Genomic DNA, 17,232 nt, shown 5'->3' with positions numbered 1-17,232 from the left:
AAGTATTTTTTTATTCCTTCATGGGATGTGGGCATCACTGGCTGGGCCAGCATTTATTGCCCATCCTTCTTTGCCCTTGAATTTGTTAGGCCAATTTAAGGACATTTTAACAGTCAACCACTTTGCTGAGGGTCTGGAGTCACATGTGGGCCAGACCAGGTAAGGACAGTAGATTTCCTTGCCTGAAGGCCATTAATCCTGGGCAGCACTGCTGCCTCACAGCGCCAAGGTCTTGGGTTCAATTCCCAGCCTCAGGTCACTGTCTGTGTGGAGTTTGCACATTCTTCCCATGTCTGCGTGGGTTTCCTCCAAGTGCTCCGGTTTCCTCCCACAGTCCAAAGATGTGCGGGTTAGGTGGATTGGCCATGCTAAATTGCCCCTTAGTGTCAGGCGGATTAGCTAGGATAAATGTATGGGTTATGCGGATGGTGCTTGGGTGGGATTGCGGTCGGTGCAGACTTGGTGGGCTGAATGGCCTCCTTCTGCACTGTAGGATTCAATGATGCAAGTGAACTAGATGGGTTTTTACGACAGTTGACAATGGTTTCATGACTCAATTCCAGATTTCTATGGAATTCAAATTTCATTACCTGCTGTGGTGGGCTTCGAACCTGGGTCCCCAGAGCATTACTCTGGGTCTCTGGATTACCAGTCCAGTGACAATATCACTGTGCTACTGCTTTTAAAAAATACACAGATGCTGCAAATGTGAAATGGAAAGAGCACATTCTGGAAATGCACAGTACAGAAAAATAGGTCGGGTGAAAGGCCAATGCAGTGAGCTATCCTTACCGAGGAGTGACTGGAGTGTCGTGCTGCACTGCTGCAGCCGGTCTCCAGGGTCAGACACTGGAAAGAAGACGGCTGCTGGAAGTCCACTGGCTGGAGGATCAAGCCTGAATCCCACTGCGGTAAGGAGCGACTGCCACCCTGGCACGCCGCCCACTTTGTTCTCCACACTGTGCTGAGAGGTATACATGGAATTCCGTTGGCCATTCTGTATTCGCTGGAGCGACTTCTCCACCTGAGGTAACAGAGCCACAATTGACTTTCCATTTCTCAAACAAGTTCAACTCTATTATTTATTTCTAGAGGATACGTTATCCATATTAAATGGGTTGATTAAAATACGTGAAAATGCCAAATAACGCAAACTCATATAATTATGAAACCTATGGAATCCACCTCCACCACTCTCCCAGGTAGTGCATTTCAAATCCCAACAACTCTGAGTAAAGAAGTTTCTCCTCATCTTCCTGCTAGCTCTCTTGCTGGCCATCTCGACATACCAACTAATAGAAACAGAATATCTTTCTTTACCCGTCAAAAGTGTTCATAATTTCGAACATCACAACAAGATCACTTCTTAATCTTCCTGACTCCAAGGAGACTAAGCCCAATTTCACAAATGTTTTCTTCTATCTAAAATTCCTTATTCTTGGTATCATTCTAGTAAATCTCATTGGCATGCTCTCTCTAGGGTTTTCACATCCTTCCTTAAAAGTGCTGGATACATATTTGGAAGTGATGAATTTAGAGGGTTACAGAGGTAAGGCTGAAGAATATGACTAGCAGGGTAGGTCTTTCTAGAGTTGGTGCAGACACGATGGGCTGAATGGCCTTTTCCAATGCTGTATTTTGGCCCAGCAACTGCGAAGGAGTGGCGATATATTTCAAGCTTCAACCATATTTTGTAACTTCCAAGCATGTAAAGGGAAAGCCGCCATAGTCCCAGATGACCATAGGCTGCTCTCCCTTGAGGGAGAGCTAAATTGTTGTGATTTAACCTGAGGATCACCATACGTCAGGTGAGCGGCAATGTTGAGAAGGCAGGGCCTTCATGAATAACCTCAGCAGGTATGGGAATTGAACCCATGATGTGGTATCGCTCTGCATCATTAACCAGCCATCCAGCCAACTGAGCTAAACACACCCCCATTTTCAGTTTGGTAATAATCTTTCTCTGAGGCTGAAATATTGGAAGATTCAACAGAGAGCAAGGTGCCTCCTCCCTCCTTCCCCCTATCCCCTCATATCTCGAGGTCGCTTATTTCCCAGATACACAACGTACCAAGTGCAGCAGGACACGGAGAGCATCTCTGGCACGGTCTGGATGCTGAAGGATTTCAGACAGAGCCTGGCCAATAAGGGATGAGGGGCTGTTCAACTTGACATCGTTTCCAATGAGTGTGAATCCTGCGAAAGAAGAACAGGCTTTAGACGACAGGATGATTAAATGTTCAGAGATTTCGGTAAATAGAAACTGACATTTGTAACCAGGCTAGAGTAAAAAAAATAGAAAATATCAGTGTGTACGGTGATTGTATCATACAAAACAGCTCTATAAGCCATGCATAATGCATCGTGACTGAAATCCTGAATAATGTATAGTAACTAATGCCTGTATAATGGTGACCTGTAATCTCTGTAATAAACCGTGACTGTAATTTCTGTACAACAGCGACTATATGTCAACTGTAATCACGATAAAATAGTGATTGTAAACTCTGCAGTAATACTGTTAATGCAATAATTTCTACATCATGCATGGTAACTTTAATATCTATACATAATGCAATATGACACTGATCAATATCTAAAAGTGACTCAAATCACAATGTAATATTGGTGATTATATTTTACCAAAATGAGCTTCTGGCCTCATATGCTCTCCAACACACTGCCTGGCTCCACCTGTAACATTACCCATTTACCCCTCTCTCAGCTCATGTATAACTGAAAGTATTATCCTTGCCTCAGTGCAAACACGATGGGCTGAATGGTCACCTTGTGCACTGTAGGGATTCTATGGTTCTATTATCTACATACTGTACTATCCAAATGTTCTTTTTGACTGGTCTCCAGCCTTGCATGGTGCATAACAGAATCATGGAAACCCTACAGTACAGAAAGAGGCCATTCGGTCCATTGAGTCTGCACTGACCACAATCCCACCCAGGCCTTACCCCTATATCCCTACATATTTTACTCACTAATCCCCTCTAATTGATGCATCTCAGGACAATAAGGGGCAATGTTAGCATGGCCAATCAACCTACCCCACACACCTTTCGAGGTATCGAACCATGGTCCCTGGAGCTGTGAAGCAGCAAAGCTAACCACTGTGCTACCGTGCCCCCCCATAAATTTGAGCTAATTCAGAACTTTCCTGCTTGTCACCTGACTCACACAATGTACTGGTCAACCATTATGTGCGTTCACTGATCTTACGAAGGGGCAATTTATCATGGCCAATCAACCTGACCTGCATGTCTTTCGGACTGTGGGAGGAAACCGGGGCACCCGGAGTAAACCCATGCAGACACGGGGAGAACATGCAAACCCCACAATGACAGTGACCCGAGGCCAGGATCAAACCCGGGTCCCTGGCGCTGTGAGGCAGCAGTGCGAACCACTGTGCCACTCTAAATGCAAGCTGTGAAATTAAAAATAAATCTGGTAATTTATCAACAGGGAGAAAACGAGCAGAAAGATTTGGCAGATTGATATTAAAAATCCAACTGTCTCGCTAATGTTCTTCAGGGAACGGAACTTGCCGATCAGATCAGATCTACACAGAATGCCAGCCCCAATGTGAGTGGTTGTTTTTCTCTATTTATTACTGTCACAAGTAGGCTTGCATTAACACTGCAATGAAGTTACTGTGAAAATCGCCTGTTCGGGTACATTGAGGGAGAATTTAGCATTGCCAATGCACCCAACCAGCACGTCTTTCCGACTGTGGGAGGAAATCAGAGGAAACCCGTGCAGACATGGGGAGAACATGCAAGCTCCACACAGAGTGACCCAAACCAGGTATGGAACCTGGGCCCCTGGCGCTGTGAGGCAGCGGCGCCAATCTCTGTGCTGCCCATTTTTATGGTTGAATAATAATTTGGAACGGACTATAAATGCTGCTTTGCTGGTGTCACCCTCGATTAAAGAACATGTTTTCCTTTAGTTCATACTCATACCTAGATTTTAGGAATAGCTCTGCCCCATAATTGTTCAATGGTGCAGAAACCTACATCAATCCAGCTTTTCCTGTGGGTATAATAGACCAAACAGCCAGACATTTCCACGTTCAACTGAATCTAACAGATGTTCCATATCATTCTGGCCAGAAATTTCCACTAGTTAGCGCTGTTTTTTTTAATCATTGCAATTTGCCCAGTCCAGAGCTAAAGTTGGAGGATTTTTGAGTGTAAATTGCATTCTAATCAGTGCAAATCTGGGTTCATTGATCTGGTTTAAAAAGACATGGTGTGAGAATCTGGTTCCGCTTACCAAACTGGCTGCACCCCAAGGTTGAACTGATCACCATTGCAAGTTTTTGTTATTGCACCATGTAGCTTCTTAAAATCGAGCTTTTTTTTAGGATGAGTTTTAAAAGCATTTAAACAATTTTTGAAGATGTGGCCCCTTTGGACAACAATGAATTTGGTAAATGGTTCTGTATTTTTTTTTAAGTCATTTCCAGTCATTTCAAATTGAGTTGTTCACAAATGATGGACAAGGCACTCTAAGTAAAATAATCTTCTATTTTGAGACGAATCCATTATACGCTGCATTAATAAAGCTGCACTAGGTTGCCACTACATTAAGGACTATCTTTCAATTTGATTTTTCTGTTGAAATTGCATTGTAAAATGCTGCATGATTGTGGTGATTCAGGGCAGATTTTGCATTCAATGATATGCAAATAAGTCGAAGCAAAGAAATTGCAAATAAATTCTGCAAAACGAACACAATGGACCGGATTTTACCATTGTCTCATGCCCAAAAACGGGCGCGAAAATGTGATAAAGTCGGGTGTAAGGCCATTAACGCGATCCGCACCTGCGTCTGCACGGATTGTCACTTTACTAAAACCCGGGAATGGCGGCGATTCCATTCACGCCCAAAGTGGGCACAACGGCAATTTAAATACATTTGCGTACATTAAAATTGAATGAATGAACTGCTCACCCAATTTTATCAGCATTTCCCCCTTTACCCCCGCGTTTGCCAATCCGGAACCGCGCCATAATGGACCTGCTAAATAAAAGTCTGAATCGGGCGCTCCAGCTGCTGAAGAGCACGTTCAGAGCTTCCAACAGCTCTCTCTGACTCAGAGCAATGGTGGGAAGGGGAGTCAGATCATTCTCTGGTTGGGGGGGGGGGGGGTGGCTCAGCTCTGTGGGTGAACGGAGTGGGGGAGAGGGGCACGGGTGGTGATTGGTGGGGGTGGGGGTGATAAGGGGGACAGTGATGTGTGTGGATAGTGGGAGGGGTGGACAAGGGGGACAGCGATGTGTGTGTGTGCACCACTGCTCCCGCCTTTTGCTCCCGGGCTGCTTTCTCCGCTTTCTGAGGCTCGGGGGCGATCTGAAACGCGCGCACTTATTCAACTTTTTTTCTAACTGCGCATGCGCGGTTCAGAGCTCCGATCTTTCCAGCTACGCTAAGCCCCACCCTCAGCATGAATAAGACTGGGGATGGCTGCGAGTGTATGGGGCTGCCTGGTAGCAGATTTCTACGTCGGATCTGCATTACGCCCAGATTCAGCATTTAGAATGAAAATGGTAAAATCAGGCCCAGTGTGTGACCCGACTGCGTGACTGATTGCACCCGAAGCAGAAACTCCTGGGGTGGGATTTTCTGGCCACATTCGCTCCAAAACCAGAAAATCCCGCCCGTGTTGACTCCGTACAGACAGTTACCCAAGTCAGAAATCAAACCTGGGTCCATGGCGCTGTTAGGCTGCAGTGCCACCCATTTGTATGGTTGAATAATAATTTGGAACTTGCTTACCGTCATGCCAGTGCCACACGTCTATGTTTCCATATAAGATTCCAATGGGTGACACAGTGTTTTAGCAATGCTGCCTTACAGCGTCAGAGACCCGGGTTCAATTCTGGCCTCAGGTCACTGTCTGTGTGGAGTTTGCACATTCTCCCCATGTGTCCATTGGTTTCCTCCCACAGTCCAAAGATGAGCGGGTTAGGTGGATTGGTCTTGCTAAATTGACTCTTAGTATCAGGGGAACTAAGAGGGTACATTAGTGGGGTTACGGTCGGTGCAGGCTCGATGGACCAAATTGCTTCCTTCTGCACTGTAGGGATTCTATGATCCAGTGGGGGGGTGGGGGTGAAAATTGGACTTCAGCAGATATCTAAAACCATCTCATGGAAAATCAGCAAGCCATTCTAAATCATCGCAATCAATTGTTAAAACGACTACGTCTGGTCTAAAACTAGCTGTCAGTTCACTATCAGCCCATTTTGCACTACAGGCATGAATGAGCTTCATCCCTATTCTTTTTAAGGTACTTTCTGACACGCGCTCATCTCCCTACAGTATGCACCATCAGTAACAGTGATAACCACTTCAGCTTGTTCATTTTATGTCCCTTTTAATTAATTAATTTAGTTAATTAATTTGATTTCCTTGAAACAAAATGCCCTGGTGTGTATTACAGCCTTTCCCCCAGTTCTGTGAAACCTCCAGTATCTGTCATATTGGAAGGAGCACTCACTCCCTCCTTCAGGCAGGTAATAAAAACTGACGGATAATCAAGGCTCCACTGGGACATGGAGCACATTAGTTGGTAGGAGCTGTGGCACAGTGGTTAGCACAGCTGCCTCACAGCGCCAGGGTCCCTGCGTTCGATTCCCAGTTTGGGTCACTGTGTGTGCAGAGTGTGCATGTTCTCCCCATGTCTGCATGGGTTTCCTCCGCGTGCTTTCTCACAGTCTGAACGACATGCTGGTTAGATGCATTGGCCATGCTAAATCCTCCCTCAGTGTAGCCAAACAGGCACTGGAGTGTGGCGACTGGAGAATTTTCACAGTAACCTCACTGCAGTGTTAATGTAAGCCTATTTGTGACTAATGCACAAACTTTGTTTTACTTATTTAAAATCTCCCTAAAACATTTGAAAAGAAATAATGTGTAAGGGAAGACTTGCACAGAGGTTCCCTAATTCCAAAGGACAGCTGATCACTGTACTTGTTCCTCCCATTGCTCCCTACCACGCAGTGTACTAGATCCTTAGAGTGGAATTCTCCTGTCCTGCCCACCACAGGAACTGACAGTGATCTGTTGACCTCGGGCAGGATTTTCCAGCTTTAGGGCAAGTGGCTGGAAAATCCCACTCTTAGAGCCAATGCTTTGAGTCTAGATTGGGTCATCCAGGCTCAAAACGTTGATTCTATTCTCTGTCCAGAAACGCTGTCAGATTTGCTGAGATTTTCCAGCATTTTCTGTTATTTGTTTCAGATTCCAGCATCTGCAGTATTTTGCTTTTATCTTATTGTCCTAGATCCTTGGCTGCCCACAAATACAAGCGAGTATGTGGACAATAGGAGCATGTCAATTGGGTTCAGTGTAGTCATGATGTGGAGATGCTGGTATTGGATTGGGGTGGGCACAGTAAGAAGTCTCACAACACCAGGTGAGGACTCAGCTGATGAAGGGGCAGCGCTCCAAAAGCTCGTGGTTCCAAATACACCTGTTGGACTTTAACCTGGTGTTGTGATACTTCTTACTGACTTCAATGGTGTCAGTGTATTTTTGTTGTTTCCTTGTTTCCGTTCAGTCATCTCAGCCACACCTTCTGTTTACAAAGCGTCTATTAACGTATTCTTGCAAAATCTGGTCTTTTTGACCATCCCAGTCCCAGAACATACCAATATTCAAAAGGCAAGATTCAATTGTAGGTTCATGCAGCCGGGTGGATTTGAACAAACCTGCCCAGTTTGAAGGGTGTGCAAACTGCTTGCTGCTCTGGACAATCTTCATGGCTTCTCCAAGGGCGGCACTGGATTTCATTCCATTCAGCAGGGAGGAGTAGAAGGTGTGCACAAACATCTTAGATGCAGCCACAGGCACCGGCCAAAGGGAAACCAAAACACAGTGTGCCCCAGCAGCGAGGAAAGCCCGCGTCAGCCCAATGATACCGTCCGCTGTCACTTTGTTGTTTGACTCTTGGTAGGAGCCAAGGACTACCAGCTTGACAGGGAGATGCAACTCCAGAATGTCTGCGGCTGTCAATAAGAACTCTTGCAGGGGAGGGCTGTCGGTTATGCTTTCCACGTCACTGGCATCATCTTGCATCCGCAAAGACTCTGGAATCGTGTAGCTGTTTCCCATCGAGCTCTTGCCCGTCAGGCTGCTTCCCTCACTATTTGGCGTGAGGACCAGAGCAGCCAGTTTCCAGGAGATGTGGGTTGCAAAATGGATGCACTCTGCCTGACTCAGCGTGCTCATCACTCTTTCCTTGGTGGCAGCAGTGCTGACCAGGGGCTGGCAGCCCAGGAGCTCCGAAACCATGTAGGCCTCCTCCTCAGCGGAAGGCATGGGACCCCAGAGCCAACGGTCCATCACTCCGGACGGGAGTTTGGGATTACCTATCACAGCTGCCATCGAGGTAGAGGAGTTGCACACGGACGTGCTTTTCCGGAGGTGGGACTGTACAGAAAAAGATACAAACGCAAATATTTAGTTTAAATGTTTCATGCAGTAAGTAAGAGAAATCACCAACATTTAATGTTAGAGTCATAGAGGTTTACAGCATGGAAACTAGCCCTTTGGCCCAACGTGTCCATGCCACCCTTATTTTTTTTTTAAAAAACCCCTAAGCTAATCCCAATTGCCCGCATTTGGCCCTTATCCCTCTATACCCATTGTACCCATGTAATTATCTAAACGCTTTCTAAAAAACGCCTCTACCACTACCTCTGCCAGCTTGTTCCAGACACTCGCCACCCTCTGTGTGAAAAAATTGAATGTTACACTCAAGATGGATAATGGAGCCTTAGTTTTATGCCCTGTTTACAAGCTGGTTATTTTAAATTGACGTTCCTGTGAGGCCGCCTATTTTGTTTTGTGTCTCTTGCTGGGCCCTTATTGATGCTGCTTTACTGTAGGCAATAGGAATTGCACAAGGGCGCTGAGGGTAAACGTTTTCATTCCACCACATTGGTCTACATAAGGACAGGGGCAGGGTTGGATAGGAATCACAGAGTTAAGTTTAACCGAGAGGTAAACAATGGAAAGAGAACATTGCATTCGAGAAATCTAGTAAAATGTAAGAGTTAGGGAAGGGGTTGAGGAAGGTTAATTAGAGGGAGGGTCAAGAGTTGACTGTCCAGTACTATAGGACTGTACCATAGTCCATGTGAAGGCATTCCTGGGAGTTGGCAATCCCTGCAGCACAATACAGATGTGCAGACATGGTCAGTGGATGTTACAGCTGTACAAGATTGGCGAATCCTACAAGAATGGGCAGCATGGTGTCACAGTGGGTAGCAATGTTGCCTCACAGCGCCAGGGACCCAGGTTCGATTCCAGCCTTGGGTGATTGTCTGTGTGCACTCTGCACATTCTTCCTGTGTCTGTGTGGGTTTCCTCTGGGTGCTCCGGTTTCCTCCCACACTCCAAAAATGTGTAGGTTAGATGAACTGGCCATGGGAATTGTATGGGGTTACAGGAATAGAATGAGGGCGACGGCCTGGATAAGATGCTCTGTCACAGAGTCAGTGCAGACTTGATGGGCTGAATGGCCTTTTCTGGGGATTCTATGATTGTATGACTCTATGATAACTCCAGGCCATCATTTGTGGGCGGACAGAATGTGCAATCAATTCTTAGGATATCAATGGTTCATCTTTTATTCATTCACAGGGTTTGGGCGTCATCCCTAATTGCCCTTGAGAAGGTGGTGGTGAGCCACTTTCTTAAACTGCTACAACCAATGGGATGCAGGTACACCCACAGTGCTGTTAGGGAGGGAGCTCTGCTGTTTAGGCAGATCATTAGGGAGTTTGAAGTTTATTTATTTGTGTCACAAGTAGTCTTACATTAACATTGCAATTAAGTTACTGTGAAAATCTCCTCGTCACCACACTCCGGCACCTATTCGCGTACGCGGTGGGAGAATTTAGCATGGCCAACGCACACCTTTCGGACTGTGGGAGAAAACTGGAGCACCCAGAGGAAACCCACGCAGACACCGGGAGAATGTGCAGACTCCGCACAGACAGTGACCTGAGTCGGGGATTGAACCCAGGACACTGGCAATGTGTGGCAGTAATGCTAACCACTGTGCTATCATTGTCCAGGGAGACAAGCAGATCCTGTTGAAGAGCCTGAAGCACAGGTAGAAAGTTATTACCAGAAGGATGGAAGGAAACCAGGCTGTCTGAGCATGAAGATGAGGATTCACGGTGATGGGCAGGAAAGGAATGGGCAATAAATGCTGGCCGGCCAGTGCTGCCCATATCCCACAACTGAGAAAGGGAAGAGAATGGCAGGCTCAGCAATGAAATCCTGTATTGAACAGAATGGAGACGTTGGAGGAACAGATGAAAACTGGGATCTTTGGACAACATCGTTGACAAGCACACAGGGGCTGCAAACTTACACGTAAATAGTGGTTTTAAAACCTATTTGATTGTCCAGTCTTTCTGGAACAAGCTTTTTTGAAATCCCCAGCACGTGAAAAAGAAACAGCACAAAAGGATCCTGAAGAACTCCTACCCTGGGACTTGCTTGAAGGGCTCGGATGGAAGGAACAGCGATGATGCTGAACCGTTCATAGAGATATTCATTTGAGGAGCTTCCCTTCAGTAGAGCAAATGGAATGAGATATAATTCCCCTTCTAGGACCAAAACAAGCTGACGGTGGCGACCAACAGGTCCACTGGAATGCATCAATCCCTGAAGAATCAATGGAAAAAAGATTGTTATCTTTGTCTATATATAAATCTCCATTTCTTTTGTGAAACAGCTATATCAGCAGTTACTATTAACTGCCAGTGTTGGAATCAGACACTCACAATATGTGCGAGCTGAATACATCATGGTTAATAAAAGTTGGCTTTTCCTTCTTTCCGTCTACCATCTTATCAAATCCAACTCTTCGCCAACAGCATAGCCACGGTCTGGCACAACTCACCCCAAACTCGATAAGACCATAAGAACTGAGAGCTCAGTGTAAAACCTATTAGAATCACAGAATCCCTACAGGATGGAATGAGGCTATTTGGCCCATCAAGTCTGTACCGACCACAATCCTGCCTAGGCCCGATTCACATAACCCTTATTTCCCCTGCTAATCCCTCTGACATGAAGGTCAGTTTAGCATGGCCAATCAACCTAACCCACACATCTTTGGACTGTGGGAAGAAACTGGAACACTCGGAGGAAACCCACGCAGACATGGGGAGAATGTGCAAACTGCACACAGCAAGTTACCCGAGACCGGAACTAAATCCGGGTCCCTGGCACTGTGAGGCAGCAGTGCTACCATGCCACCCTATTACCATTGTTGAGTTCAGTTGCTTAGTCTTAGCAGGTGGAAGAATAGCAGCTTCATAGGGCAGAATTATCCCTTCTGGGGTTAAACCCCACGGTGGGACGAGGGCAGGGCAGGGAGTGTTTCCTGTCATGAGTCTGTTGGAGAAACGCGTGGTATTGTGTAATTCTGGTCTCATTAAATATGCAGCCAAGAGTTTCCCAATATTTTGCTTGTAGAGACGGGTTGCATGGGGTGTGTCCCGCTGTCATGCTATATTTACAAGGCAGCTTAGACAGCAACTTACCCTCGTTTGAGAAGGTGGCCCGAAAAGACAGGGACCTCCAGTGCCCAACCTCAGTGACACCTCCCTGGGTGCCCCCCCTTGATCATGTGGAGGTCAGGAAGGTTATCCTCTTTCCAGCAGAGGAGGGGGGCAAGCAAGGAAATGAATCTGGCATGAGAGGAAGCCTTCAGGGCAGACACTGCCCAAGGTGGGCACCACAGGACTGCCCTGCAATGTCACAAGGGAATGGGTACCTCACCCTCTGCACCAGGGTATATGAACCCTCAGCTGCTCACACTCACCTCAATGAATGGACAGAGGACGTGGGCCTCAAGAGGGAGGGTATGAGCTCAGGCGTTGAGGGTACCACAAATGACATGCCTCTCTCAGCCTTATTTTTACATCTGCATGGGCTCACTGTTCTGCAGGGTGCTGGCCCAGAACCCTCTTGGACAAGCAGCAATACATCAGTCAAATGCCACACAATCCAGTGGGCTATCTATAAGACTGGAAGCATAAGGAAGGTATATGGAATTGACATATACAATTAAAAGCCCAATACAATTGCTCTCAAGCCCATCTTCTCTCTTTGAGCAGGGGAAAGTTAAGCCATGGTCACAGAGAGAAACATTTTCTCAGCACTTACCCTGTTAAATTCATAAGAAATGTATTTGTTACAATTAGGTTATCTTCCATTCATCTAAACTCCAGGGGACAGAGGCATGGAGAAGACAGGAAAGAGTTGGCCAGAGTTGAAAGAGCTAACTTTCTTCAAGTAGCGGGCAACACAGCTGGCAGGGGCGCAGCGGGACTGGACCACTGGAGACGGAGAGATTAGCTTGCGACCCCAGTCAAGATCCATGCATGACACTGAAACGTCAGGACAGACCTGGAATACTGTGTGCAGTTTTGGTGTCCTTATCTGAGGAAGGATGTCCTTGCTATAGAGGGAATGCTGCAAAGGTTTACCAGGCTGATTCCTGGGAATGGCAGGTCTGTCATATGAGGGGGTAATTATGTCGGTTAGGATTATATTCACTGTCTGCCCTAGAGGCTTCCACACCAAGACATTCAGGAAAATAATTAGGTGTATAAAGATAAAGAAGTGGGACACCACAGGTTGGATATTCCGGCTTGCGCTTGCCCCTAGGCTGAAAAATCCTGCCCGAGGTCAACAGACATAGAAACGTAGAAACTAGAAGCGGGAGTAGGCCATTTGGCCCTTCGAGCCTGCTCCGCCATTCATTTTGGCAGTGGCTGATCATTCAATATCCTGATTCCCCCTTTCCTCCCGTATGACATGATCCGTTTAACCCCAAGATCTGTATCTAATTGCTTCACCAAATCAGACAGTGAGAGGGGATCTCAGAAACTTATAAAATTCTAACAGGATCAGGCAAGGTAGATTCAGAAATAATATTGCAGGAGTCCAGAATGTAGTTTGAGGATAAGGGTATGTTAGGATGTAACTGGTGACAACTTTGTATTGGATATAATGTGACCAATGGGAACAAGATGTAAGAGTCAGCTGACCCAGTAAACCATGGAACCAATTACAGAGTGATACAATAGTCAGCTGACCAGCTGACTCACTATTAATAAGAATCTATGCAGAATTGTGGAGAGCTTGAAGTGGTCCAGGGTGAGGCTCCAAGTCTGGAGTAACGATGTTTCTTTATTAAACCCTTTCTTTGATTTATAAGTTGGAGTAGCTTTGTTGTATTTTCATTGGCTGCATGTTGAAGAGTTCCTTCTGAAGAAACAGGGTAAACCTTTTAGAACTGAGATGAGAAGAAATTTCTTCACCCAGACGGTGATGAATGTGTGGAATTCATTACCAGAAGGTAGTTGAGGCCAAAACGTTGTCTGATTTGGTGAAGAAATTAGATACAGATCTTGGGGTTAAAGGGATCATGTCATATGGGAGGAAAGGGGGAATCAGGATATTGAATGATCAGCCACAGTCAAAATGAATGGCGGAGCAGGCTCGAAGGGCCAAATGGCCTACTCCCGCTTCTAGTTTCTGTGTTTCTATGTCCGTTGACCTCGGGTGGGATATTTCAGCCTAGGGGCAAGCGCAAGCTGGAATATCCAACCTGTGGTGCCCACCCCTACTTTTTTTTTAATCTTTATACACCTGATTATTTTCCTGACTGTCTTGGTGTGGAAGCATTCAAATAATCAGAGGGGAGCAGGATAGATGAGCACTTGGACAATTTCAAACACGTTCCACGAGAAAGGGATGTACATTTTTCTAAGCTTAATTTACCCGGGTTAGCTGGTCACTGCACTGCCGTAAATCGAGGCTAATTATTGCGGGTTGACATGTTTACAGCCACTGTTACTACACGCAGCTATTATACCGTATTAACACATTGCGAGAATGGAAGAAAGATTACACCAGATGTTTTTTTTTTGCATATGGTTTTCTTCACAAAATGCAAAAACCTGTGTTTATTTCTACTGTTGATCCATCAAAATGACTGGGAAAAACATGCACGATATTACTGCTGCAATGCAAAGGCAAATATCTTGCCTTATTCTCCCCCCACGCCGTTCCTCAAGAAGGATTCTGAATACTCCCACACATCATGTTGCTGTGCTCATTACAGGCTGTGACATGAGGTCATCAGCACTGACAAATACGTGCCCTGGGAGCCCAGCCTCCTGGACGACTCTTCTCCGTCTTGACATATTGTTTACCAAGTACCAACAATTATTCTGGAGGGCTTCTCTCTGCCAGCTGCCCACAGATGCCAGGCTTGTCTGCTGCGCTGCTAAATTTACCATTGCTGGGCGGCCTCAGTTGCCTTCGCAGGCAATGGAGGTGACAAGCAGCAGTACCTCACTGCAGGGCATGCTGTCGTCCAGGAACCAGCTTGTATAATTTCCGTCTACTTTCTGCACCAGCAGCAACATAATGGTGTTTAATCCCTAAAACACACTGACATGTGCCTGCTAGATTTCCACGCACTTTAGATGTCCCCGGAGTTCCACTCTTTCAATGATACTTTAATGTTTATAACCTATAAATAAAATGATACGGGCAATTTCCATTTTGCATGCAGCTTCGAACTACGTGACTTCATCACACTTAAGCTACATACTCTGCTTCGTTCACTAACCATTGCAGAATTAAATAAACAGCATTATTGCCTTCCTGCAACTATTGTACACTTGGCTGGTCTGAGTTATTGAGGAAGCAGCAATTGATTCTGGGCTTTGAAACAATTCTTCTTCCCTAACAAAGCAGTACAGAAAAACAGACGAGAGAGTGGATGACATAGATAAAGATTGATGTTTTGAAGTTTATTTATTAGTGTCATAAGTAAGCTTGCATTAACACTGCGATGAAGTTACTGTGAAAACACTCTATTCGCCAAACCGTTTGGGTACACTGGGGGAGAATTTGGCATGGCCAATGCACCTAACCAGTACATCTTTCAGACTGTGGGAAGGAACTGGAGGACTCAGAGGAAACCCAAGTGCAGACTCTGTACAGACAGTGAAGTCAAGCAGGAAATCGAACTTGGGTCCCTGATGCTGTGAGGCAGCAATGCTAACCATTGCGCCACTGTGTATGAAGGGTTCTGACCTGGTCTATAGGTTAGCACGTGTATTTGTAATATCTCTATGGGCAAACATGAAAACCAGAAATAACCAAAGGCCCCCATTATGTCTGTAATCAATTCTCATCGTAATTATTCATATTTCACTGAAATGTTTTAAAATGTAATTTACATAAATCCAGCTCTCACAAGCACCCATACAGGAGATGGCGTTGAGGAGAAAGTATAGGGTAATGTACTGGCGGTAAGGCGATAGCAATGATGGGTTTTTAATAGACATTGATCTGTTAATGCATTCCTGACTTTCTTACCTCTAGACTTGGCTATTACAACACAGTCCTGGCTGATCTCCCATATTCTGTAAACTTGAGGTCATCCAAATTTCTACTGCCTGTGTCCTAACTCACACCAAAACCCTTTCCCCTATATACTCACTGACCAATATGGGCTCCTGTTCATCTTAATTCTTTTCATTCTTTTTCAAAGTCCCTCCCTTCCCTCTTATTGTAATCTCCTTTGGTACTAAAACTCTCTGGGATATCTCTGCTCATCTAAATCTGGCCTCTTAAGCGTTCCTGATTTTTAATTCCTCCACCCGTTGCTGAGGTGCTGGAATTCACTCTCTAATCCTCCCTACCTCCCTTTCCTCCTTTAAGACATACCTTAAAAACTATGACTCGGACCAAGAGCCGGACCAAGAATATCTCCTTATGTGACTCGGTGTCACGCTTTGTTTTATAATGTTCCTGTGAAGCGTATTGGGATGTTTTAATACATTAATGATGCTGAATCAATATACTGTAGATCATGATGTAGACGTCAATTGTATAAATTCATAGAATGATAGGATCCCTACAGTGCAGAAGAAACCATTCAGCCCATTGGGTCTGCACCAACTCTCTGACACAGCATCTAACCCAGACCCTCCATGTAACCCCACACAATTACATGGCTAATTCCCCTAACCTACACATCTTGGGGCATTAGGGGCAATTTAGCATGGTCAGTCCACTTGACTTGCACACCTGAGGTCACTTAAGACGCTATATAAATGCAATTTCTTTCATTTCTTTTATTGTTAGAGGAGCTGTCTTTCATACAAGACTATACAACAAGGATGAATCTCTGTGGGTGCAAAAGGTGCTGCTGAACTATCCAAAGAAACAGTCCAGTAGCTGATCCTCACCAAGTTTCCTCCTCGTAACCAAATTTACCAAAAACAGATTGATGGTCATTCTTCTCAGTTGTTGTGGGACAGGCTATTTACTAATTGCTGGATGCAATAGCCCATCGAAGTACTTCACTGGTTGGCATACAACATACACAACACACTGGAAGATGGTTGAACTGCAGCAGTAATTCTCTGCATTGAACTCTGTCATTCAGAATAGGGCGACACTGCTGGCATCTGCAGCTGAGATTTCAAGTTGCACAGGCTATAAGCATCTGTTACGATTGCTGTTTTGATGGCTTTTGGATCCAAACATTAAAGCTGGAATTCTCTGACATTGGGATTCTCCAGTCCCGCTGAAATGAATGGAGTTTTGGCTGAGCGCCAAATGCTCCGTGTCTCGTGGCAACGGTGGTGAGGCGAATGAGACTGGAGAATCCCAGCCAAGATGTGGGCATAACTGTTAGCCATGATGGAGGGAATCTCAAGAGTTTGTAATTGTTTACTGTCATACAAATCAACAAATATTCTCACATGTGTACAATAATGCAGCAACAGCTCATGTCAGCTGCAGTTATGGAACATAGGTGCCATTTATGAAAACAACAATCCCATGGTGCCTACATCAAAGTATACCCTCAGTACTAAAGTGGTAGTTCCAGATACTGGTGATGGATTTTCTGTACCCTCTGCAGCTCAACATGTGACTGTGCAGCTCTGTGTAGGCGCTATTCCTCTTTAAGGAGAGCATTTAGCAGTTTTTATAACCTCCAGTATATGTATCACAACATACAACCACTCCTAAGAGGCATTTTCGACAATATTCATCCAGAATGGGAAAAATTGCATGTAGTGTGACATGCCCACAAGAAGTGTCAATATTAAAAGAGAAGGCTCAAGATCCATTATCCATTATCTCTCCCACTGG

General features: G+C 45.4%; 1 protein-coding gene across 2 annotated transcripts in view; it reads right to left on the bottom strand.

The window, feature by feature from the left end:
- The window catches only part of ttc28 (tetratricopeptide repeat domain 28), a 723,607-nt gene that overhangs the window by 47,893 nt on the left and 658,482 nt on the right, over nucleotides 1-17,232 (bottom strand). For both annotated transcript variants that reach the window (XM_080208201.1, XM_080208202.1), the window contains 4 exons: nucleotides 10,522-10,701; nucleotides 7,731-8,451; nucleotides 2,072-2,196; nucleotides 793-1,024 (listed from right to left, as the gene is read on the bottom strand). In XM_080208201.1, the coding sequence (XP_080064327.1) occupies nucleotides 793-1,024; nucleotides 2,072-2,196; nucleotides 7,731-8,451; nucleotides 10,522-10,701 (1,258 nt within the window). The remainder of the gene's footprint in view (nucleotides 1-792; nucleotides 1,025-2,071; nucleotides 2,197-7,730; nucleotides 8,452-10,521; nucleotides 10,702-17,232) is intronic.

The sequence above is a fragment of the Carcharhinus amblyrhynchos genome, chromosome 20 (genome assembly GCF_965287045.1).
Source record: "Carcharhinus amblyrhynchos chromosome 20, sCarAmb.v2.hapA, whole genome shotgun sequence".
NCBI classification, from domain to species: domain Eukaryota; kingdom Metazoa; phylum Chordata; class Chondrichthyes; order Carcharhiniformes; family Carcharhinidae; genus Carcharhinus; species Carcharhinus amblyrhynchos.
The sequence above is the reverse complement of the archived record's forward strand: the minus strand, read 5'-3'. Positions and strand labels throughout refer to the sequence as shown.